This window comes from Ovis canadensis, chromosome 17 (assembly GCF_042477335.2).
Source record: "Ovis canadensis isolate MfBH-ARS-UI-01 breed Bighorn chromosome 17, ARS-UI_OviCan_v2, whole genome shotgun sequence".
NCBI classification, from domain to species: domain Eukaryota; kingdom Metazoa; phylum Chordata; class Mammalia; order Artiodactyla; family Bovidae; genus Ovis; species Ovis canadensis.
Window position 1 is genome coordinate 72,245,108 of NC_091261.1, and position 26,635 is coordinate 72,271,742.

Below are 26,635 nucleotides of genomic sequence, written 5' to 3' on the forward strand. Positions count from 1 at the left end.
TCTGTGAAAGACTGTGTGAGGCCTATAGACTTTATACGCCAATAGCCCCAGCCAGAGGCTGCTGGGTCTCAGATGGTGACTAAATGCAGCCTTTGTGTCTCAAGCCTACCCCGAAAATGTCAGATGGTGGGGGTCACCAAGTGGCTCATGAATGTTTATACATCCCTGAATGCCTAGTACCTTTGTTGGGAAGAGACTTGCTGTCTAAACTGGGGGCTGCTGCTGCTGCTAAGTCACTTCAGTCGTGTCCAACTCTGTGCGACCCCATGGACTGCAGCCTACCAGGCTCCTCCATCCATGGGATTTTCCAGGCAAGAGTACTGGAGTGGGGTGCCACTGCCTTCTCTGAAATTGGGGGCACAAGTGACCTTTCCCCCCACAAAACACCCACTGTTCGAGTGGGCTCAACCACCTATTTACTCTTCCTTTCAGTAACCCCTCAAGATGAATGGAGGTTGCACGAGCTCCTGGAAGGGAAACTAGACGGGCTAAACAGTCAAGAGAGAGAGTTAACTCAACAATTCCCTGAGGTCTGGGTGGAAGACAACCCCCCCACCAACCCCTGTGCCAGGCTTGCAAAACATGTCCCACTGGTAATAGAACTCAAACCCGGTACAATGACATCAGCACCCGCCTTGGGCCTGCCAGACCTTGCAAAGCCGTTGACTCTTTACATGACTGAAAAGAACAAGGTGGCTGTGGGAGTGTTGTCCCAGACTATGGGGACATGGGACAGACCAGTGACTTATCTCTAGTCAGCTGGACAATGTTGCCACTGGGTGGCTGGGATGCTTATGCGCAGTTGTTGCAGTTGCCTTACTGGTCCAGAAGGCAATGAAGCTGACTTTGGGCCAAGATTTTTTCATAGAAGTCCCGCATGAGGTCAACATTCTCCTGCGAGGGGACCCCCATAAATGGCTGTCGACATCCTGGATTACTCAATACCAAGGACTGTTATGTGAGAACCCCCATGTTACTACTGAGCCTTGTCAGGCCCTGAAGGTGGGCCCTCACATGATTGCAAGGAAATATGCCAGCAGACCTAACTTGAGAGACCAGCCAATCCCAGACCCAGATTTGGTCCTGTACACCAAGGGCACCAGCCTGGTGAAACAAGGACAATGACTGTCAGGATATGCAGTAGTCATGGAAGAAACCATCGCTGAGGCTGGCTCTCTGCCATCACACTGGTCTCCTCAATGGGTCAAACGATATGCTCTAATCCAGGCCCTCCAGCTGTCAAAAGGTAAGAAGACAAACATTGATACAGACTCCAGGTATGCTTTTGCCACACTACAGGGCTCTGTATAAGGAGAGAGGCCTTTGACAGTTAGTGAAAAAGATATTAAAAATAAGGAAGAAATTAAGACCCTGTTAGATGCTGCCTGGGAACCAGAAAGTGTTGCAGTCATACACTGCTGAGGACGTCAAAAAGAGGATACCCCCCAGGCTCAGGGAACAGACTGGCAGACAAGACCACTAAACAAGCAGCTGAGGGCTTGGGGGTGACAAGTGAAGCCCCTATTAAAGCTCTCATATTGGTGGAGCTGCCTGAGGTAACGCTAGACTCTCCAAAATACACTGAAGCCAAAACTAACTAGCCAAAGCAGAAGGGGCCATCAAGACTGAAAAGGGATGGTGGGAATTGCCAAGTGGCAAATTATTGGTACCGGAGGAACTGGCAGCCACTCTGATAAGCCAAACACACCAAACGACCCATCTAGGCCATGATAAACTGGAAGAGCTAATTTGAAAATATTTCTTAGTTCCCCACCTCTCTTCCCTAATGCAGGACAAAATCTCAGAACTGCACTGCCTGCTCACAGGTCAATGCTCCCTCTCGGCATGGACAGAAACCTCCAGGGATTCAGCTAAAAAGCACGCTGCCCTTTGAATACCTGGAAGCGGACTTCACTGAGATGAAACCTCACCGACACTACTGTTACCTGCTGGTCATGGTATGTACGTTCTCGGGATGGGTAGAAGCTTTTCCTGCCCAGACTGAAACAGCATCAGAAGTAGCCTGGTGCCTGCTTAGGGAGATAGTTCCCAGATTTGGATTTCCTACCAGCATTGGATCGGACAATGGCCTGGCTTTCATAGCTGATTTAGTATAACAAGTAAGCAAAACTTTAAACATCAAGTGGAAATTACATACAACATATAGGCCCCAGAGTTCTGGGATGGAGGATAGAACCAACCAGACACTTAAAAAGACACTCTCCAAGTGGATCTTAGAGACTGACTGTTACAGGGTGGATTTGCTTCCGACGGCTCTGCTCACTCAGGATGACCCCACAGTCCCGTGGCTCTTTTCCATACAAAACTGTGTGTGGGAGGCCCCCTCCCATAATAAAACAGGTGTCAACAAATTTCCCTCAGGTAAAGGGCGATGAGATTTCACAGCAGATGGAACTGGGTAAGGTAATAAATCAGGTAACTAAGTTTGTACAAGAAAGGGTGCCGTTCTCCCTTGGGGAACAGATTCATGAATTTGTGCCCAGGGATCAGGTGTGGTTAAGGACAGGAAACAGGACTCCTTGGCCTCACATTGGAAGGGTCCATATACTGTTGTTCTAACCAGCCCTACTGCAGTTAAAGCTGCAGGTGTCACTCCCTGGATCCACCACGTGAGGGTGAAGAGAGCATACCAGGCAGACTCGGAGGACGCTGAGCGGACTACGCAACAGGACCCCACTGATCCCCGTGAAACCAAGATCATCTTAAAGAAGAAAGAAAGATGAAGCTCTACGATCAACTGCTGCTACAAGGACTTGCTGGTATCATCTTGAGACTAACCTTAGTTTCAGTACAAAGAGGGACCTGTGCTATAATTAAAATTGAATGTTGTGTATATATTCCTGATTTATCTGGCTATATATCAGCCACCCAGGATGACATGAAAGGTCAGGTAAAGGTTATGTCTGATGATAATCTTCCTTTTTGGACTTCAGTCCTATCTTGGGTGAAGGGCGATTGGTGGAAAACTATATTTACCATTGTTATAGTTGCCTTGATAGTTCTGCTTTGTGGACCCTTTATTTTACAATGTATTATGAATTTTGTAACCCAAAGGTTGATGTCATTCTCCCAAACTGGAGGTTGGAGAGTCAGGGTGCAATATATCCCTATGAATGATGCTCATACTATGAGTTAAGAGCATCAAGAGAGGGGAATGAAGGAGGAAACAGACAGAACAGGCTCCATCTTGAAAGCAGGACTCCATGTTGGGCCGGACTGTGGACTTTGAGCTATATGCCCAGTATCTATGGAAACGACATACCAACTGGAAAACCAGGCCACCGGGATGGAAGAGCCCCAGGGCTCGTACCTAGACTCTCTGTTGCCTAAAAGAATACCCTAATTATCTGTGTAACTGAATAGAATCATAAATTCTATCATGCTTATTGGGGTATGACCACAGGCCTATTGATAATTGTCCACTGTTAACTACCTAGGCTTAAGGCATATGAATCACAGGTTAACTTTGATTGTATCTTTCTTTTCCTTTGTTCAGACTAGTTTCAGGGAATTTGGGGAGGTGGGTTTGGGCACGTACACTTAGGGTATATAAGGTTTTCAGAAAAACTGGTCAGGGTCCTTGGCTAAGAGGAGACTCTGCCTTGGGCCCGCCAGTGTAATAAACTGCACTCCACTATCTGCATTGTCCTTCTGAGTGAGTCTGTTTCCCAGAACACGTGGCTACAACAAGAGATATGGGCTCGATCCCTGGGTTGGAAAGATCCCCTGGAGAAAGGAATGGCATCCCACTCCAGCATTCTTGCCTGGAAAAAGGGAGCCTGGTGGGCTACAGTTCACGGGGTCACAAAGAGTCGGACACGACTAAGCATACACACACAAACAAGGATCTTAGTCCATTGTCAAAGGTGAACATATTAAACAGAATAAATCAATTCACAGTGGGGCACTGCTAGAAGCTTATTTGTATGATGGAAGCTTAGGAATCTTTTCTGTCCATAACTCAAACCTTTGTTAAGACATTTTCTAAAGCCTTTATACAAGGTAACACTTGAGAGAATCCACCCTTTAGAAAGAAGGAAATTGATTTTCGTATGAGAAAAAAAAATAATGGTAAAAGGGGAAGCAACCGTCAAACATGTATGAATGAAGATGGAAAAAAACTACTTCTTACAAGCCGAGAAATCCATCAGGACCCAGACATCTGTCACCTCCCAAACAGACTTTAATTTTAGAGTTTGCTTCCTCTACATTTCTTTCCCCTTCTCTTCCCATAGTTAGATGGATTTAACATATGCTTGGGATTTCACAAACTCGGTTTTGGTAGGTGCGATGTCTAAGAATATCTAAAGCTGGTTTTGAGGCCTTATGGGTTCTTTGAGACTCAGTCTTTGGATTTTTCCTATTCTTCGTGGGTACTCCTGTGATGTCAAGTGATTCCCAAATCCCCATCTGCAGATGTGGACTGAACCAAGCACGGGGTCTAATTTCCAACTACCTTTCTCTCCAGTGCAGCTCATTTCAAATGTGCCCACACACCCCCTGGTAATCTTGTTTAAAAAAAAAAAAAATACAGTTTGTGATTCAATCCCTGGTGGCTCAGACAGTAAAGAATCTGCCTGCAATGCAGGAGACTCAGGTTCAATTCCTGGGTCGGAAAGATCCCCTGGAGAAGGAAATGGCTACCCACTCCAGTATTCTTGTCTGGGAAATCCCATGGGCAGAGAAGCATGGTGGGCTACAGTCGAATAGAGTCACACACAACTGACCAATTAACACTTTCACTTTTCTGACCCAGTAAGGGTGAAGGAGGGCCTGAGACACTGCCTTTCCTTAACTTCCAGGAACACCACTACCTGTCTCCTTGACCTTCGAATGGCAGTAATAGACGCAACAGACCAGGGCTAGATATACTTTAGGAGAGTGAACAGAACTGGCCGGAGGGATGGTCAGGCACCGGAGGGGTCACAGATGATCCCTACATTTCTGGCTGAAACAATAGAGCGGTGGTAATGCTGGGGCCTGCACCAGTGGAGGAGATGCTGAGTGCTGGCCCAGAGCTTCAAGGGGCTTGTGCAGGGGCTGGGTGTGACTGTTCAGAGTTCACAGCTGCCCCAGGGAATCAGAGTGAGGCTGCCTCCACCTGAGTCCTGCTTATCCTGCACTCCTGGGCTCAACAGACCCTAATTCCCCACTTACTGAGTGAGTGGAACCTCAGATAAGTCTGCTTATGTCCCTGAATCTCAGTTTGCATGCATGCTAAGTTGTTTCAGTTGTATCCGACTCTGTGCGACCCCATGGACTGTAGCCCCCCAGGCTCCTCTGTCCATGGAATTCTCCAGGCAAGAATACTGGAGTGGGTTGCCATTTCCTCCTCCAGGGGATCTTTCTGACCTAGGGATCAAACCTGAGTCTCCTGCATTATAGGCGGATTCTTTACCACTGAGCCACTGGGGAAGACAGAACCTCAGTTTACTCATCTGTAAAATGGAGATGAGCCATTCATCCATAACTACTGAGCCACCCAGGCATCATGCTAGGCACAGGTACATGGCGGTGAGCAAGACAGACAGGGGAGAGTACCTGCTTTGCCAGGGGAAGGTACCTTTCAGTTTTTAAAATCATCTCTGACAGTCTTTCCATAGCAGCTTTATTTTCCATCTTTTATTTAGCCTGTGTGTGTCTCCTTTCCCTAAATGGGGCATCAAGTCTTTTAAGACAGGGGTCAAGATGGATATTTGTTTTGCATCCCTCATAGCAGCTAGCCTAGGGCTCACCATACTCATTAAAAAGGGGTTGAATGGATGCATGAATGCATACTGCTTGTTGCTTTTGAATCTGAAAGAAAACCTGAAGAAATTCTAAACTCGCTGCTGCTGCTAAGTCGCTTCAGTCGTGTCCAACTCTGTGCGACCCCATGGACTGCAGCCTACCAGGCTCCTCTGTCCATGGGATTTGCCAGGCAAGAGTACTGGAGTGGGTTGCCACTGCCTTCTCCCCTAAACTCACTAGCCAGGATAATTAAGACTGGTCTCACATGGTAGCTGGTAGAGAGCTTCAGCATCCTGGCAATGCCAAGAATGCTTTCCATCAACCTGAGGAAGGAAAAAAACTGAGAATGACAATCACAGCAAGGCCCAAACCACAATGCACAGACAGGTATATTCCATATGCACCTAAAGAGCATTTACAGAAATTGATTGGTGATTCAGTAATTCCAGACAAGTCAGCCAGTCAGAGAGAACTGAATATCTTTAGTCCTAAACTCAGAACAGGACAGATCCAGAACTGAAAAGGAAAGAAAAAAACAAAAAGGCAAGTGACATAAAGAATTCACAGAAAGGGATATACAAAGCATTTGAAACGATGCTTGAGAGAAGCAGATTTAGTTACATTGAACCATCTCTGTTCATCTATTAGAGGGATGAGGGCTCATGTTGGCCCACAGGGTAAAGATACGAGGGGAAAGAGGCTGGTCGGGCTATAACTAGTGTCAGCCACTAGTTATATGTCCACACTGGGGGACAGTTCAGCATTCTGCATCCAAGAAACAAGTGTAAACTCTTGGAACCAGCACTTTGTTGTTGCTGTTGTTCAGTCGCTCAGTCGTGTCCAACTCTTTGCAACCCCATGGACTGCAGCACACCAGGCTTCCCTGTCCTTCACCAGCTCCCAGAGTTTACTCAAACTCATGTCCATTGAGTCGGCGATGTCATCCAACCATCTCATCCTCTGTCGTCCCCTTCTCCTCCTGCCCTCAATCTTTCCCAGCAGCAGGGTCTTTCCCAATGAGTCGGCTCTTCTCATTATATGGCCAAAGTATTGGAGCTTCAGCTTCAGCATCAGTTCTTCTGATGAATAGTCTGGACTGATTTCCTTTAGGATTGACTGGTTTGATCTCCTCACAGTCCAAGGGACTCTCAAGAGTCTTTTCCAACACCATATCCAAGTAACAAATGTAAACTCTTGGAACTGGCACTTACAGTGGGACATATGTTCAAAGCTGCTCTCAGTCCTTGGGGATAATGAGAAACACTGTTCACAGGAGACAGGTGTGAAGAGATTTCCCACTGTATGCTCTTTTGACTGATGCTAAAGCTGAAGTTCCAATACTTTGGCCACCTAATGCAAAGAGCCGACTCATTGGAAAAGCTCCTGATGCTGGGAAAGATTGAGGGCAGGAGGAGAAGGAGGTGACAGAGGAGGAGATGGTTGGATGGCATCACTGACTCAGCGGACATGAGTTTGAGCAAACTCTGGGAGACAGTGAAGGGCAGGGAAGCCTGGCATGCTGCAGTCCATGGGGTCACAGAGAGTCAGACACGACAGCCACCGAACGACAAAAAAATGCTCTTTTGAATATTTCATACTTTGTTCTAAGTGAATTTATTATGTATTCAAAAACAAACACAATTTTTTAAGCCTAAGGGAGGGAAACTTTTAAAAAACAGACATATTGGTTAATGGGTCCAGAATTTCAGTGGTGATGATACAGTTCTGGAAATATCGTGGTTAATGTTGCACAATAATGTGAATTCCTCATACCATACACTTAAAAGTGGTATAAACGTTCAATTTTGTGTTACTCACATTTCACAATTTAAAAAAAAATTTTTAAACAAACTAAAGACAAACACAAAAGAACTCATGAATCATGAGATCACATTCAAATACAATTACTTGGGAATTCCCTGGTGACCAGATGGTTGATGGCATCATCAACTCAATGGACCAATGGACATGAGTTTGAGCAAACGCCAGCAAACAGTGAAGGACGGGGAAGCCTGGTGTGCTGCAGTCCACGGGGTCACAAAGAGTTAGACACAAATGAGTGATTGAATGACCACCAGTGGCTAGGATTCTGAGCTTTCACTGCCAAGGGCCCAGGTTGGATCTCTGGTTGGGGAACTAGATCCCAGAAGCCGCAGAGCCGAAAAAAAAGAAAACACCAGCACTTGGAAGATACATTCTGCCAAGCTGTTAAAACTCAGAGGCCTAGATTATATACATTCTCTAGGGTAGTCCTGAATTAATAAATAAAGGAACATTTATTAATTGTAAAACTAAATTGCAATGTAACTCTGTGAACTTATATGAAAACATTTACAATGTAGGAAAAAAAAATCCTTCGCCTTAGGACGTGAACTTGATTTTTCCCTTGAAAAATGTGGTCTCAACAGTGATTATATTCAGAATGAAATGGCTCATTCCAAACCATAGTTATACTCTAAATTATACTAGGAAGTCCTAACAAAACTAGCCTAGATTATCCAAATAGTGACTTTATACTTCACCAAGAACAGGATGGTTAAAAATGTGGTGAACAGATGCATGGATAGAGGATAAAGACACTGATAAAATATGTACTGTTTTGCTGCAAAATGTGTCCAGAGAGTCCTAGAACTGCCACTGGTGCAGATCATGACAAACAGAATTATTCTCCTTTATTCAAAGATGAATAGAGAAGAGTTGAAAGAGAAGAAGGGAAATAGCTATTTGTCTTGCATGTTCATTTCTAGAAAGAGAAGCAAAGAAACTGACCTTAACTGAACCCACAAGAAAATGAAAGGACAGTTTTCCTATTTCTCTACACACACACACACACACACACACACACACACACTTCCCCTCTTTCTCTGTACATACGCACACAAACACAGAGGCTCCCCCATGGCCAAGAATAAGCTTAAGGGACCCCCAACATTGAATTCCAACTCCCCTATAATTTACTCCTCTATGTAACCATTCAGTTAATACTCTTATTGTCTACTCCCATCAAATTACTACCTGTATATAGATCTGTCTCCTTGACTACACTAAACATGTCAAAACAAGGACTTTTATCCATCTATTCCCGTGTCTAGTCTCTAGCAAGGATTTAATTTTTGCTGAATGGAAGAGAGTTTGTACCCAAACACTCTACAGTCTTATCAGGTAGAGACAAGTCTGAGTAACATATGAATTTTTTTGTCCATAAAAATGTTTATAAGATTCTTTCTTATAAACTCTTGTTTGAGTAGCTGTGTTTTATATCAGGATGCTATTTGGAGATTTAAATCATCTAACCTCAAATGACAAGACTATCAGCTCACCAGTAACTGTGGCTATTGATAAAATAGCAAATCACTCTTCTTGGCTCAAATTCAGTGTTTGGAAGTTCACTTAGTTCCTAGGGGGGAAAAAACAGCACCTGCAATAAAACCATTTACTTCAGGTCTCCATCCCCTTTTTTTTTCCAACTGCTTCTTGTGTGGGCTTCCCTGATAGCTCAGCTGGTGAAGAATCAGTCAAAGCAAATGGGTGGATACAAAAGCAAGCACATGATCCAATAACAGGTGCTCTCTTCAAAAGCTTTTCATTTACAAGATGATCAAACTTGACAGGCTACAGCCCAGCCCATCGGGTTGGAAACAGACACAACTGAGTAACTAACACGACAACAAGCTAAATAAACCCTTAGTGCTCCATTCACAATTAATTGGTTATGGGGATTCCTGCTTTGCCCTTTAATCTACACATTCTCTTAGGGACTCTTCTTATGTGTAAGACCTATAGAACTAGAAAGTTCTTTCATGACAAGTAAAAGATATTGCCTTTGCCATCTAATGTACAGAAATTCCTTGGTGGCTTAGATGGTAAAGAATCCACCTGCAATGCAGGAGACCTGGGTTCGATCCCTGGGTTGGGAAGATCCCCTGGAGAAGGAAATGGCAACCCACTCCAGTATTCTTGCCTGGAAAATTCTATGGACAGAGGAGCCTGGCAGGCTACAATCCAAGGGGTTGCAAACAGTCAGACACGAACCAGCAACTAATATCTAATGTAACAACTCAGGATCTCAGGCAGGCTGAAGGGGAAAGAGTTTCCAGGCCAGCAGTGTATACCTTTTCTGAAACCCCAGAGGGTACACACCAAAGTTGTTGTTCAGTCGCTACACAGCAAAGTACCACGCTATGAAAACCCAGCAGAGGTTCCCCTCTCAAGAAAATTCCCTTGATAGATACCCTCAGTTCCTCTTCACAACTCCCATACCATTTGAAATTCACTAATTCCCATTTTTCCTGCTTGTCTTACTGTCCTGCATCTTCAGTAGTGCTTATCCCAAGTACAGCTAACTGCTTTCCTTTTTTTTTGCTGCACCATGTGGCTTGTGGGACTTTTTTTTTTTTGACTCCACCCCACAGCCCGTGGGACCCTAATTCCCTGACCAGGGGTCGAACTCAAGCTCCTTGCATTGGAAGGTGAAGTCTTAACCACTGGACTCCCAGAGAAGTCCCTTGTGGGATTTTTGTTCCTCGACCAGGATCAGGACCAGGGATCGAACCCAGGCCCTTAGCACTGAGAGCACTGGCCCACCAGGGAATCCCCAGTTAACTACCTTCTGACTGTACCAGGCCTAGCTCCCGTGTTGGAGCACCACCACTGTGACGATGGCCCCCACATCTATTCTGCTCACTGCTCAGTCCCAGTGACTTAACACAGACAGACGCAGCACTCGGCATTTCGCAGGGGCTCTGTATTTCCTGAATGGATACATGACCAAACCACCTGCATCTAATTACAGGCAACTTGGCTGAGACCAAGAGGAGGGCAACAGTATTTTACAAAAGTGTAAGTAAGTAAATAATACAGATCATTCCTTGGATTTATAATACAGAAGGAATACCTGTTTTGTTATTTATAAAAAAGGATTTCTTTCTGGGTAGCGATGTCAGAAGCAGCAAACGGCCCTGTTGGCATGAGGTATGAGACCTACGCTACTCCTAAGGGGAGACTGATGTCCTGCACCACGCTGATTTACTGCTCCTGCAAGCCTCCTTTATCATATCTTCACTTCAGGGCCCCGCTCAACACTATTTACATCCAGTTCTATATGTTTTCTGTGTATATAACACAGACATATTTTTTATTTGCTACTTACTCATAAGTTCTTTCGAATAAAATTGCCTTTGTGTCTCCCAGAGCTGCTCAATAAGTTGGTACTGAGTAAGTGCTTGAGGAACTGACTCATTCATTCTGTATTCCAAGTTCCCTTCTAGGTAAGAGTTGCTAAATGTCAGCATCTGGCCAGTATAGAGGTTCAGGGACATATAAACCCAGTTTTTCCTGGACCTTTTTTTTTTTTTTTGGAGTATAGTTGCTTTGCAATGTTGTTTCTGGACATTTTTGATGAAGTAAATGACAAATACTGTAATATAAGAAAATGGTTTTATTCCTAATTTTTAGTTCCCATACAGTTTACAAATACACTTTTACTCTGATAATGCAGCTTTGCAACTAGCAAAGCAGTTAAAACTAACACCCATAAATATAGGTGGGGAGACAATTAACAGCCACTAACGTTCCTCTACATAAACTATTCTCTTAATGTCATTTTTTAAAAACAATTGCAAATAGACTATGTAATATACGTGGGCAAAAAGGCGATTAACTGAATCTCTTGAAACACTAAATGTATAATAAACAGTGCATATTATCAACATTTACATGATTCACATCAAAATGATGACATCCTAAAACGTCTTCCTTTTAAAGGATAGATTTATCAATAAAATATTACATATCTTTTAATACTCTGGTACAATACTTCATATACTGCAGGAAAATTAACTGTAGGTCTAGTCATCAACTTAATAAAGGATCCTTTTCCATTAGCTTTTATTAATAAAAGAATCACAATTAGGTCATAAATAAACAGGCAAATTATTAATTACATGATTTGAGGTTTAGGATGAAAACTTGTAAAAATTAGTTTGATATACAGTAAAGTTATACAACACACTAAAACCAACTGTTTAATATTTTTGCCTTGTGTGAACTGCCCGTAATGAAAAAGGAATAAACTTTTTAGGGATGGAAGATACAATAAACTATATTTTGGAACTTACTTTTCAAGAGGAAGAGGAAAAAAGATTTTAAAGAAATTAAGGGCTAATACAGATCCTAATAAAGGCATATTGAAATCAGGGAGGCCATGTGCTTGCCATATAAAACTTTATTCCCCCAACAACATACAGAAAACAAAAACTGCACTGGGTTTGTACTTTTGTCTACAACCTAAGTCTCCCTTGCGGATTAATAAGCTACAACAAAGCACTTCACAACTGCATACCTTTTTCCACATTCCTCTGCACTAGAAAGAACCCAGGACATTATATTAGTTCTTAAAAACCCCAGTAAACCCTTAACAACCCCTTAGTAACACCTAAAAATAATCTTGATGACTTTCTTGGGTGTTCCAAAGCAACTGGGCTTTGTAAAGGACGCACAAACACCAAGAAAATCACACATGTACATTCTCATCCCTGTTTAGCCACATTTAAAAAGTCACTGAGTCACTGATTTCAAAGGGAGAGATGACCAGAATTTTCAGGAGGGCCACACACTGAATACAAGGTGTCTTTTTGCTTTTTTTTTTCCTTTTTAAAAAAGTTATTAAGACTCTGAAATTTGGCTTCTTTTTAAAAAACCCCAATACCACGTGCCAGGTAATCTCTTCACCCCAAATATAAAATCTTATGCTTATAACTTTGAAATACGGGGCCAGCTCGGGATATTGTGCAAATTTAATGCCCGCCAGCACCCTGGAAGCAGACTGTAGGCATGCAGCTGTCACGCCTGCTTCCCAGTGACCTGATTCAGCTATTACCGACTGCTCTGGCCCCGGGCCCTCTGACTTCCTCAGAAACCACCTCTTTGGAACTTCCATTTCCGCTGTATTTCTTCCTACCTGCACCTTGAGCCCCCGCCCCCTGCCCCCACCCATCTTCACAGTCCCTCCACCTGAATCCATCCCACTTAACGTTACCCAAGAACCTACAATCACCTTTACCAAACACACGGCAAACCTCAGCACCCTAGGGACTATTACAACCTTGTCTTGGCATCAGTTTATAGCACATGATAGTTTGCTGACTTTATGGAGGGAAATCTAAATGAAATCAATGTCCCTTTACAAAGCTGGCCAAGATCAGGTGGTTTCCAAGTGCAAAACCAACTGAGCTTAAGCTACAGGCAGAGACGTTACTGCAGCAGATATATTGTACAATCAAACCCTTGTTTGCTGGTGAAAGACCTTGCCCCCAAAGTCCACAGTCAAAAATTTACCGCAAAAATGAGAACCGTTCAATGTGACAATGTAATAAAAAATAACAGGACGCAAGATCCTTGTTGCTAATACTTAACTGGAATCTCTTTCCTTACAGGTTTGACAAGAAGACAGTAGTTATTTACATTCCTCTTACAAGGTAATTACCTTCAGATCAGACCTGTGTTCTGAAGCACTGAAGGCAGTGCTTCAATGCTGAAGTTCAACGGCTAGGCGAGATGGGAGGTGGGGTAGGGAGGAAATCAACGTACTCTTTTTTTCCAATGTACATTTTTGTCTTCTGAAAATGGCAGCCAGGCTCTCCTCAAACAAATCTCCTCAGGATTTTAAAGGAGGTAAAGCCCTCAGGAAGGAACTACTACCAGGGCTGGATCTAGTCCTTCCTTTTCAGGAGACAAAGCAAGAAGAATTCGATGAAGGAGCCCATGACTTAACAGCAAAGTTGCCACGGCATTTTATTATCTTTACCATGTCCACCAATGACGCTTTAATTGAAATACACTCATTGAATGATGATTCAACACACAGGGCAAAGAGGGATGTCTTTGGAGAAGGCACTTCAGGTAGGACGTTAGCAAATCTTACTGCTCAGTTAAAACAAAAATGAGCTACTGCTAATTCAGTCAGATTAGTGGCCTCAGGAGAACTGCTCCTCCTCACTCAGCCAACGGCAAGCATGGGTGTGGGATATGTGAGAGGTGCACTCTCACATATGGGAGTGCACTCCATACACCCCTCTCTGTAGGGGCTAGGGCAGTGAGCTGGTTCTGCTTTCAAATGCTCTGCCCTCACAAACACATCCATCCTTAAGAGGTCAGGTGCCCAAAGTGATGGTTCAGAAAATATGCTAAGAGCCAGCAGAAGTGGTTCAAGAAGCTTGCTGAAGGCCCTGTTTCTGCCCGACTCCCAACTTACACCAGTTATCATAACCAGCTTCAGCTTTCCAAGGTCACTAGCGGCTCCTACTTTTGCTACTTTTTTTTTTTAGCTGTTTTTCCATGGCCCTAGTCCTGACTGTTATGCTGGGGGCCTCCAAGGAAACTTACCTCCAGTTCACGCCCTCATGCAGGCCCCTCTTCCCAAACGGGGCCTGGGCCTGGGACTGGCTTTAACCAACACGGGGCAGTAGAAATGATGCGGTGACAGTTCTGGGTTGAAGTCTTCAGTGCGTGTGGCCACTACTACTTTATACCCTTGGGGCCTCAGAGCTCCCATGAATGTGGTCCAGCTACCCTGCTGCTGAATGAGAGACCTGAGGACCACACGCAGACAGAGAAGCCAAGCCATCCTGCCCACCACATGAGTGACACCAGCAAGACAAGGAGAGGAATCACCCAGCTGAGCCCAGCCCAGTTTGAAGAAGATGAGGAAAAGCAAGCTCTTGTTTTAAGCCACTCAGTTTTGAGGTGGTTTGTCAGCAACAAATGATAACCAAAAACTGGTTATCTGAAGATGCAATTTTTTTCCCCAAACACAAGACAATTACTCAAATGAAAAGAAAAGATGGCAAATGTTTTCCCACCACAACGTTTTCAGTCAACAGGCTGAATGGTAACTGGTCAACTGCTAAGAAGAAAGCATGCCTTTTACCCTAAGTTCCCATGATCTTTCCCCTCCGTGATTTTTTAATGTCAATGCAAAGGTAGACAGTCTGGGGCACTGGCTTAATTATTCTTGAGCCAAAATAAGAGGCCATCAAAATGAATTATCCACTACTGGATAAGTGATGATAAATAAAACTGTTCACTCTTCTACAGGATGTTGTTACTTAATTTTTCCAAATCATTTTTCCTCTTACAAGTGCCCTAGCATCCCCCACAAAGAGGGGAAACTCAATCTGTTGAGGTTATTAAAAAAAAATGCCAATAACTAGAATTTGAGCCACCATCATCTGTAAAATATACAACACAATTTAACTGCTTCCTCAATTTAAAATAAAATTCCACAAAATATAACACTGTCTACATCATAGAGATGATTTCTTATCTGAGGACATGAGTAACTAGAAATCAGGTATCATCAAGTTAAAATACAGTGGTCTTCAAATGGTTTCAAATTTTGCTTATCAAAAGGTAGCCAACCACAGTGCAAGTTTTCCAAATTCAAGTTCATTCTTCATGTAACCTTTCTTGCATCTGTTCTTGATCTTTTCAGGGAGAGGGTGAAAGTTCACATCTAGCAAAGAAAGAAATTAGAATTTTTAAGGAGCATACATTGAAAAGTCTGGCAAGGCAGTAAACCATTTTAAAGCAGAGTTAAAGCTTTTAAATATACTATTCATTAGAAATGAGAACGTCAACATGAAATACTAAAAACTGTGAGCTTCTAAATTCTCTTGGGTTACATCCATACACGCACTTGGGTCACTCTCTAAAAAGATGATTGACAGGCAGGAGATGTACAAGGGAGATAATTCCTAGCATCAGAGCTGGAAGGTGTGGAGTCGAGCCAGTGAGAGAGGCCCAGGAGGTTCAGTGCCCTGTGTCACACAGGCAGGCAATCAGAGGCCCACTAAGGTGAAAACTCAGGCATCCTGACTCCAATCATCCAGGACCGTGTCCCCATACTTCCTAAATCCCTAGAGATCCTCTCCCAGCACAGCCTGGGTTAATCTACTTTACTAAAAATTGCAGGAATGATGATATATGCTCTTTATCACCAGTTTTAACCATTTCTCAGTTAAGTGCTAACCCTGCCCTTAACAGAATTAATTTTGCATTTGATTTCAATATTTAAATGAATCCAGCTTGGAAAAAGAAATACAGGCAAAAGAAAAAGAAGGCTGATTTCTAAAAAGAAGGAGGTTTGTTTTATTATAACAGTCACAGATTATATGCCAGCTCCGAAATGCCACAAATTCACCAGACCCTGATGCTGGGAAAGATTGAAGGCAGAAGGAGAAGGGGACGGTAAGAGGATGAGATGGTTGGATGGCATCACCGACTTGATGGACATGAGTTTGAGTAAGCTCCGGGAATTGGTGACAGACAGAGAAGCCTGGCATGCTGTAGTCCATGGGGTCACAAAGAGCTGGACACGACCTGAGCGACTGAACTGAATTGATATGAACAATGAACCCGAGACCACTTGCACTGAAATACCTGTTTCTGTGCTTGACATCTTGGTGGGTCTTCTCATCTGAAGCTTTTCTGCTGCTGCATCAGGCCCACGTTTTCATAGACTCTAGCATTGTCTTCTCTCATTCTGAAAAGAAGAGAAAGAAGACACTAACAAAAACACAGACATACTGCTTAACCTTACGTGATAGTAATAACCCATCTACTTCATTCTCTGGGACTGAGTATGGCACAGATATAGCTGTTGTCCCCAGGAGCTGACATTCTAGGAGGGGATTTGAGACAGAAACACATATCAAAATCACTGTGAAGAGCCTTGAGTCCCTGTGCTCTCAAGGGTTTGGCACACGGAGAGTTGTTTCCCAGGAGGTTGGAGTAAGGGAGGCCTGTATAACAAGGTCCTGGGTTAGACCGTGAAGGAAGCTGGGGAGTGTGCACAGAGAAAAAAATGGTATTCACTGCGAGGAGAGGGATCTGATGGCCAGAGCTCTATGAAGGCAAAATGTAAGAATGGTCAGGCAGTGACTCTAGATCCATTCAGTCCCTATCCAGTCACGTGAAAGTGAATGTGAAGCTGATTGGTGGTTTAGGGCCCCTGGTGACCAGAACAGTCCAGGAGGACGAGGAAATCAGCAGCAGCAGGCTGGCCGGAGAGGAACAAGCTGAAACAAGCAGCAGGGGCTGGGGTCTCCTGGGTCTGCACCCTATGAGGAGGATGATGGGAAAGGCAGAGAACCTGTCGCTCACAAGGAGGCCACTGGTAACAGGGGAGTCATCAGAGCTAATTCTGTTGAGCCAACGAGTGGGGAAAGCTTCCTGGCAAGAAATCGGGGCCCTGACGTGCTGGTTCCACTGCAGATCACAATTCAAAGTATCAACTTTCCCCATCGGCCTACTGGGAAAGAAAAAAGCAGCCAGAAGGAAGAGGGAGCTTGGCGAAAAGCGTACTTTTGCTGCATCATTTCATCTCAATGCTAAATAGAAAGCAAATGTAAATACGAACCTCATATATGTTACCCAAAACGTTTATATAGAGTATTAAAGCCAGCAGGGGTTTAAAAATCCACATCAGAAGCAAACAGACATAAGACTCGCAGGGGAAAATAAAAAGTAAATGTTATACCAGAGAGTGACTTCAGGATATACAGAAAAATCATAACTTATAATTACTATTACATCATTGATTTAACAAATATTTTCCTATCACATGTTTTAGTTTTAAAAAGGAGTTGGCAAAGTTTTTCTGTATAGAACCAGACCGAAAATTATGTAGTCTCTGTGGGCCATATGCGGTCTCTGTCACGTATTATTCTTTGTGCGTGTGGTTTTTTTTTAATAACCCTTTAAAAGCCATCCATGAGCTGTACAAAAACAAGCTGTGGCCCAGATTTGGCCTGGGTGCTACAGTTCGCTAACCCCTGGTTTAAATAACCACGGTGGATTTCTGCTGACTATGGAAAATTAGACCACGGCTGTGTGGACCACTGTGTACTTAGTCGCTCAGTCAAGTCCAGCTCTTTGTGACCCGACGGACTATAGCCTGCCAGGCTCCTCTGTCCATGGGATTCTTCAGGCAAGAATACTGGAGTCAGCTCCCATTCCCTTCACCACAGGATCTTCTCGACCCAGGGGTCAAACCTGGGTCTCCTGCACTGTAGCAGATTCTTTACCACCTGAGCCACCAGGGACCATTACACCATTATTTTATGTAGCAAAGAATCCTGACTCATCAAAAGGGGTGTTACCTACCTCTGCAACAATCCCCCACCCCACTGAAACAAAAATAAAATTCTTCTTGGAGAAACAGCACTTGATATATTTATAATCCCCTAGGTTCCTACCCAGTGTAGCAAGCAGCCTTCAGTTTAGGTGAATTACAATTTAGTTTAGCTAGCCACACTCACAAACTAGTCAGGCAACAATAATGTGCACCAAGGAAAAGCATGTCATTTTTTAAGCTTTTCTAAAGGACTGTGTTCAGGTAAAAAGAATTTCCTTCATTTCTACTTACTCTGCACAGGATGGTGTTGGGGTACAAGGTGGCAGGGGACTCTGATCTCCACTTGCCTGGTCCGTCAGGGAATACTTAATATTTGTGTATTCGTGTCCTTTCCTCTTGCTTTTCTGAAAAGCAAAGGTTGCATATATGAAGTCCTATGACTTTTCTGAAGGAATGAAGAAGTTAAAAAGGCATTTCACAGGAAAGGAAAAAGGAGAGAGAGAGAAAGACAGAACTGGACATATAGATAAGTTGAACCCTGAATACTGGTATGCTGGCCAAATGCCAGGGAATTCACCTCCTCCATATAAATTCACCCTATGGGTGAAAGGGACTTTTGAACCATACAACTCAAAAGCAGAGAGAATCATGCATTAACAACTTACCGTATTAAATGAAATGTACCTGCTTCTAGGCTAAGAGAGAATTCACACTTTCTTTGCCACATTAGCATCTAATCATTTCATAGTTCACTTGCAACACATTTAATGATTTTCAAGTTAACGGGTGGGAAAAGAGTTCCAGAAATAAATGCACTCCAAGTAGAAATGGCCCACGGGTACAAAAGATGTCAGCATCTTATCAGGATCATACATTTTATCACATCGTCCCCATCCCACCCTTACACCAGAAAAAACCCTAGCACATTTAATACTTTATTTTCAGCCTAATGATAAACTCTGGAGGGAAAAAGGCAAAGAAAATCAGTAGAATACAATCTCATCTCAGATACAGAATGAACTGCATTCGGTAGGACTCCTGGTTAGATGATTTATCACTCTTTCCTCCTAAATTCACCAATTCCAAAAATCTAATCCATAAAGTTCTCATCATTATACAATGCTGCTTTCATTTCAGGATTATTCAAGACACAGCAAACATTACAAAGGGTATCCATATCAAATATTGACATACAGCAGTGACTTTCGTTCACTGCTGGTGGGAGGGTAAACTATGCCATCACTTTGATGCACAATTCATCAGAACGGATGGTGCTAACACTAGTTAGTATCTGGTAATGATGAAAAGGCACGTATGTACTACAACTTTAAACATTTTCTTCTTCAGAGGCTCATGCACACAAGCCTAGAAGAGCTGATAAGAATGTCCAGTGACATGCTATTTCCAACAACATTCACCAAGGGAACAAATGAATGTGATGTATTCATATCACAAAATAAGAGGAAATGTACGTATGTATACATGCACACCAAAACAGATTTCATACACAATGTTAGGTACAAAAATACAAACTGCAAAATAATGATATCGCCTTACTGAACATTCTATGGAGAAGGCAATGGCAACCCACTCCAGTACTCTTGCCTGGAAGATCCCATGGATGGAGGAGCCTGGTAGGCTGCAGTCCATGGGGTCGTGAAGTCGGACACGACTGAGTGATTTCACTTTCACTTTTCACTTTCATGCATTGGAGAAGGAAATGGCAACCCACTCCAGTGTTCTTGCCTGGAGAATCCCAGGGACGGGGGAACCTGGTGGGCTGCCGTCTATGGGGTCGCACAGAGTCAGACACGACTGAAGCGACTTACCAGCAGCAGAACATTCTAAGGGAATTCCATTACACTGTTTCTGCGTATTTTTTAAAAATGTCTTTTTAATACTGTAAATGGAAGTTAACAAAAGAAATCAACTTCCAAATAAATAGCAGAGTGTGAGATCGGTATATAAAGACTGGAAAATTTTCTCAGTCTTGCTCATTTGCATTTCCCCTAGATTCCCACCTCTGTTTTGCACTTCCTCCTTCCAACGCTGCCTTGGTGTCTCTTCTTCCCTTACCCTGCTCTCCACCTCTGACTGTCATTTTCTTTTTTTCCATTTATTCCTCTGTAGCACAGTCTTTTACTCCCAAAGGTCCTTAATGCTTCATATTAATAATTTTGGAAATACCTGGATTTCAGCATAATTAATTATGCTGAATGAGTTTTGTTCGTTTGCTTAATCTAAAAATCAGATGGGTGTAATATTTTTAAGTCTGCCACTGAAACCTACTAAATTAAAGTACTTCTTACTCTAGTCCCAAATCAAGTAGCAAGTTCCTACATTGAATCAAACAGTATATTGAAAGAAACAACATACCACAAAATCTACTTTATTTCTTTTTATTAGTGGATTTTTTTTTTTAATTTATTTTTTGCCCCACTCTGGCATGCGGGATCTTAGTTCCCTGACCAGGGAATCAAGGCTGTAACCCTTGCCTTAGGAGCATGGAGTCTTAACAACTGGGATCACCAGGGAAGTCCCCACAAAATCTAATTTTAAAAACACAAATACAATCTTAGCCTACATATTTTTCTTTTAAATCCAAAGGTTCATATACCAAATAGCTAATGCGCTGACACATAATGGCACTGACAAGTATTGGCTGAGTGGACGAATACACATACTCATTCGGTACTCTTGGGATGGGATTCCTGGGGACATCCAATTTCTATAGTCTACATTCTGTAATATTTAAGTGATTCTACCTCCCCTACCTCTCATCCCCAACAAAAGGGCAGCAATAAAGGTATTTTGGTTTTAACTAGTTCCTAAATCCAAATTACAACTTCAGATTTAGGGTCAGAGGGACCATATACGGTAAGTAACAGGAAGACGTGAAGTGCCAGATAAGCTGGGAGGGAAAGTCCCTAAATTCTCCAAAACCAGAAGAAAAACCAAAGCTTCTGAATGAAAGAGAGAGCTTTTCCCCCAGCTTTTCTGAACAAGACGACCTTATGGTCTTCAAAATATTCCCAAGTAATTTCCCATCTGTACCAGTGGTACTGCATTCTACTTATTAGAAGTCCTTCTTTTGAGGCAACTTCATGCTTTAAGTAAGTACTCCTGGCCCAAATCAGGAGTGTGATTTGGGAAGGTAAATATGAAATAGCCTACAGTAACCATCTAAAGGCTTCCTGGTGGCTCAGACAGTAAAGAATCTGCTTGCAATGCATAAGACCTGGGTTCGATCCTTAGGTCGGGAAGATCCCCTGGAGAAGAGATGGCTACCCGCTCCAGTATTCTTCCCTGAGAATTCCATGGGTGGAGGAGCCTGGTGAGCTACAGTCCATGGTGTTGCAAAGAGTCAGACATGACAGAGAGATTAACACTTCTAAGTTCTATTCTAAGTTCATAGCACTTACATTAAGACAACAACCTAAAGCGGTAAAGTTCAAAACCACAGCAGAGCTTGTTAATCATTTGACCATGCCTTTCTATATCCACACTGTTTCTGAAGACGTTTTTGTACAAGGAAACAACCTAGTGAGTATTTGTGCATGGACTGAGAACCTGCTGAACTAACTAACTCGGGCTAACCACGCTTTGATAACGTGGCCGCTGCGCTGCTAGGCTAGAAGCCTTTCAGTAAGGTTGTAGGTCCCCTTTTTGAGAAGCTGAATTTTCCAGAAGGTGATAAACAGGGTAAAGAAGGCAAATACCACTGTTTAGATATCACATCTATCCAGTGAGCAGCACGGTGATGGGGCTGGGGTTGGGGGTGGGCAGTGAGCTAAGGACAGCTCCCAAAAGAGCAGTCTCCTCAGTCCTCAGGAACTCAGCTTTGTGTGTTATAAAGAGCTTCCAATGGAAAGGCTCCAGTGCCACACTGTTCATTATGTATGGCTTATTAAAAATGGAAATGTTTCTGTTTCCAACTTGACCACACTGGTGGGTCCAACCCTCATGTGCTATAAAGAGTAAGGCATTCATTTAAGAGATGGAATCAGGATGAATAAGGCCTGGATCAAAACTGGAACAGGCTGGAAACTTTGAGGCTTGGAGTTCTAAGCCTACCAGGTGAACCTGGGGAAATCCCAAACCCATCTGTCAGGCTTGTTGCCCCTCCCTGAGCTACTCCATAGTGAAAAATCAGAGTTGTGCGGTAGGGAATAATTCATTTCCAGAGAGGTCCTTCCTGGTTGGGAACTTGTTTCTCCTTTTCAGATAAAGACAGTTATCTAGCAAAGCCTGTATTCTCTCTCAGAAGGAGAGCATATCCAAGCCAAGCTGTCCAGAAAAAAACACCAAAAATCTACATGTCAGCCGTGTAGGCTTGGTACCTGCTCTTCTTCAATCCTGCGCTGTAGTGTTTCAATATAATGCTGGACGGCCATATAGATGAATCGGTACTGTGCTTCTGTCTGGACCATCCCTGACCTCTGTGACCGCACCATCTGAATGGTTTTGGGAACGTCGATGTCACAGTCGACACCTACAAAGCAAAGCACCGCGGAGCATCAGGAGAAACTGCAGAGACAAGGTGAAGCAGTTTAAAGCACAACTTTGAGCAGAGATAAAGCAAATTTACACGTTCGTGTTTTAACCGAAGCTGTTCTAAGGGCTACGGCATTGGCCTTCTGACCAACAACAACGATCCTAGAAGATTATAGGGTCAGGGGTCGGCAGTGAGGAACCCCACAGGTTACACCACCACCCTGTACCATCAGCAAAGAGCGAGCAGATGGACAGAGACCACCACTCTCCTAGGCTGTGTTTTATGCCAAAAGCTCAAACAGCATCACTTCTGTTCTTGGGCAAACACATTGAAAGTTGAAGTCTCTGGCCTAGATTTTTGTGAAAATACCTTAACGTTCAATTTTCTTCTGCAGGCTATTTTCACTAGCACTTTCCTTGCATAAACTGAAAACAGGAATCATAGCTTCTTGCCCTCCAAATGACCTACCTTTCTCTCTGATGATGTCAATAAGAATATCAATCACAATGAACGTCCCTGTCCGGCCAATTCCAGCACTGTGGGCAGAAGGAGGAAGAGCGAGGACAATGGAGTCATTCATGAGGGTTTTATGCTCAAAACCAAGCTATTAATACTAACCGAAACAATGTCTGCTCTTGGGAGTATTTATAAGACTGTCTATTTATATTTGCGAACATATTAGCAAACAGCCCAGGGCTTTGGACTCAGTCCATCCTGCACTTGGAGCCCAGCTTCTCCAGCACGGTGTGCCTGAGGCAAATCCCTTAACCTCTCTGACCCTCTGTTTCATCATCTGTGAAATGGGCTATTGTGAGTATCAAATATCAGTAATGGGTGAAAAACAACTGATGCAGATGCTGGTATGGAGCAAGGGCTCAATAAAAGGGAGCTTTTATAGAACTGAATAAATAATGTTTCACACGCATCTACTTGCCCAACATATACCAACTTTCCCCAGTATAATCATGAAGCCTAAACTTGGGAACTGGCACCTACAAACTCTGGTGCGGAGGCCATGGGCCTGGCTTCTAGAAGCCTGAACGGGGAGCGGTCCAAATATTCTGAAACAAACAGGTATGTTGTCAGGGGGAAAAAAATACACCATATTTCCATGGAAAACAAGAAGAGGATCACAATCAAAGAGATGAATCCTAAAATAACTGCATGAACAGAGAAAACCAATCAAACACTACCAGACTAAGGGTGCCTTAAGAATAAGGACTGTGTTCACCACCCCCTGCCCCACCACCCCAGTACCTGGTGGTCCCACAGGATCTAGAAGAAATATACTTTGGGGTCAAAGTGTCCCTTAATGCCACAAACAGGCATTAAATTTTTCCCACAGTTAAAGAGCTGTGGCTTGGGCTGGGCAAGTACAAACAAGCACCCTGGGCGTTGAGAGATGATGGGACAGGTGACATCCTAGAGGTGGAGGGGCCAGTCACCTGCAGTGAACCACCACGGGCCCCGCATCCACAATGCTCTCCTGCTTGTGGTGAACCTCCTCCAGAAAGTCCAGCACGCCCCCCGGGTCACTGGGCACGCCGTGGTCCGGCCAGGTCCGAAAGTGGTATTGCCAGACCGTTCTCTCTGTATTCCCCTGGAGTAAAGCCAAGAAAAACCAGAAAAGAATTAAATAAATCAAGGGGTTGAGACATCGTCCGGGTCCTATCTTTCCCAGATCCTCCGTGAGCCAGGAGGACCAGGCCAGCACCGCCTCCCGACACTCCGTTCACAGGTCCCCCCGACAAGTTCCCCAGACCTCTCCTCCTCCTGGGTCTGGCTGAGCAATCCTGGAGGCTGGAACCCATTGCCTCTGTCCAAAGAAACAAGATGTCTCTTATAGCAGTTTGTTCTTGAGGAAACGACAGCCAGCATTCGTGCCTGCCCTGTCAGCCAGCGGCAGAGGAGGTCCCTGTTCCCCCTCCGCCGAGCACAGCTGCACGTGGGAGACAGCAGAGCCCTCTGGGACTCGGGGGCTCTCCTCCCACCACCTGAGAAAGGGGAATTCCCTCCAGACATCTGCTCGTCTCTGTCTTTTTGTACCTGGCCCGCCTCTCCTGCAACATGCACTTTTATTAGAATTATTTCAACTTCCATTTTGGTGCAGAGCAGGTAAGACAGGCTTTGCAATCAGGTGGGTGGATTCAGGCCCCAACCCCAGCATTCACGCTCACTGTGGTCCTTGGACATTTCCAAGCCTCAAACCCCTCATGTGTGGATGGGCATAAGACTCTCTACCACAATTATCACTGTGAGGACTAAATAAGACCAGTTAAACGGAGAGCCACTGTGAAGCAGACAGGAAGAGACTCAGCACGCTGGTGCTCTTCTGAGGACTGACATTAATAAAGGTCAACAAGGGTACTGAGACTACGAAAAACTAAAAGGCATCGTGTTCTGGGTTCACCCAATTAGGTCACTATTTGTCACTGTGTCTTCTTCCTACATTATCTGGAGACTACATAAGCTAAGTAACATTTTTAAAGGGGATTTTGAAAAAAGGAAAGAGAGAGAATAACCAGACCAGTATCCACCACCTGTGACCTTCAGAACATCCAAGGAATCTGAACCGCAGTCAAGATCTTTTCGGGAATTATGTGCATTTAGTTTGCTGAGTCATGAAAAAGGATTTTTCTGGAGGTTACCAGTGAGCTAAAACTCAGGGGGTTCCCAGGGTCACAGAAAGGACAGGGAATGAGAGAGACCCAGCTGCCCTGAGCATCCTTGTTCCTCCTCCTATATAAATGGCCACTGAGGTCTTGGTCCCACTCCTCCTTCCCAGGCGATTAGGAGGCTTAAATGAGATCATCTGATAGCACTTTAAAAAAAATGGAGCATGCTATACAAAAAGCAGATAACCCGTGACCAGTAATCCTGGAGAAATGATCGGCCTTGTGTCAGCACCTGCACCCACAAGTGCAAAACACAAACCCAAACACCAACATTCCCTGTACCTGGTACTCCCAAATCTCTGCTAACAAGAAGACGGATGGTTTATCAAAAAAAAAAAAAAAACCTGAAGAAAAATCCACCTGCTACTGAGAAACACCTGATAAAGAGAAGACGAGTAGTCTACCACTACAGCTGAAGAAAAATCTATCTGAAATCTTTGTCTGATGTTCTCTAAATCTCTAATTTCTGCTTGACAGAGACATTCTTCCAGCTTCCCCACACAGTCTCGCAATCGACCTAACCTCCCTCTTACCTCTCCCTGCCAGCAACAGAACGGCACATCAGAAGTTCCGACATCTCACCCTGGACCACAGCCGCTGAGGCTCCTGGCTCACTCAGGTCCCCAGACCACCTCATGAAACTCACCAGAGGACAGTCCCTCCTCTGCCCTCCGCATGCCTCCTCCCGCCCCGGCTGCCCAGCTATGACTCCGTGCACTCTCTCCATCACGGATCTGCACTCCCCCAACCCTCTCTCCACCCGCTGCTGAGGAACCCCAGCACCTTAGGTGGGTGTGACAGCGGGTGTCTGCTCGATGGCATAGGGACTTGTACCATGGCTTCTCATGGCTACATGACTACAATTCCTTGAGTACAAAGGCTGTTTCATTCACCTCTGTGTCCCAAGAGGCCCCTGAATAAGTAAGCCTGTCTCACCATGATATCATGATGAATCCAAATCACGCTGGATGCAAAGTTAGTCACCCCAGATGTACACATATTGGTGACTCCCTTTGCTGTCCACCTGAAAGTATCACAACATTGCTGATAGTCTATACTTCAATACAACATAAAAAGTTAAAAAAAAAAAAAGAAACAAACATAGTCATCCCAGGGACAAAACTGAACTACGTACAATTACAAGCTGACACATGGAACATGAGCACTAAAATAGGCCTCAGGGCCTTTGCACTTGCTGCTCCTTTTGCTTGGAACTCTCCTCTCCCGAGCCTCAGATGCTGCTCCACCTTCAGGTCTCAGCTTGCCTGGCACCCCCCGAAAGAGGTCCTCCCTGCTTACTCCACTTCATTCTCTAACACACCACACTGTGGCGTTCATAGCCCCAGCACAACTGGAAAGCTTGGTTGGTTATTTACTCCTTAGCCTCCCACCTCCCTAGGCTCTGTGGGGAAAGGGACCGTGCAGATCTGGTTTGCCATGTACCAGTCCAGTACCTTGCGGCTCCCCAAGTGGCTCAGACGGTAAAGAATCAACCTGCAATGCAAGAGACCTGGGTTCGATCCCTGGGTCAGGAAGATCTCCTGGAGAAGGGAATGGCAACCCACCCCAGTATTCTTGCCT

At 44.1% G+C, this 26,635-nt stretch overlaps 1 protein-coding gene across 2 annotated transcripts in view; it reads right to left on the minus strand.

Annotated features, from left to right (window-relative positions):
• Positions 1-11,170: 11,170 nt before the first annotated feature.
• PTPN11 (protein tyrosine phosphatase non-receptor type 11) overlaps positions 11,171-26,635 on the minus strand; it is a 67,830-nt gene continuing 52,365 nt past the window's right edge. For both annotated transcript variants that reach the window (XM_069558140.1, XM_069558141.1), the window contains exons 11-16: positions 23,825-23,979; positions 22,848-22,915; positions 22,225-22,376; positions 18,176-18,288; positions 16,189-16,291; positions 11,171-15,262 (exon numbers count right to left, since the gene is read on the minus strand). In XM_069558140.1, the coding sequence (XP_069414241.1) occupies positions 16,222-16,291; positions 18,176-18,288; positions 22,225-22,376; positions 22,848-22,915; positions 23,825-23,979 (558 nt within the window). In that variant the 3' untranslated portion in view covers positions 11,171-15,262; positions 16,189-16,221. The remainder of the gene's footprint in view (positions 15,263-16,188; positions 16,292-18,175; positions 18,289-22,224; positions 22,377-22,847; positions 22,916-23,824; positions 23,980-26,635) is intronic.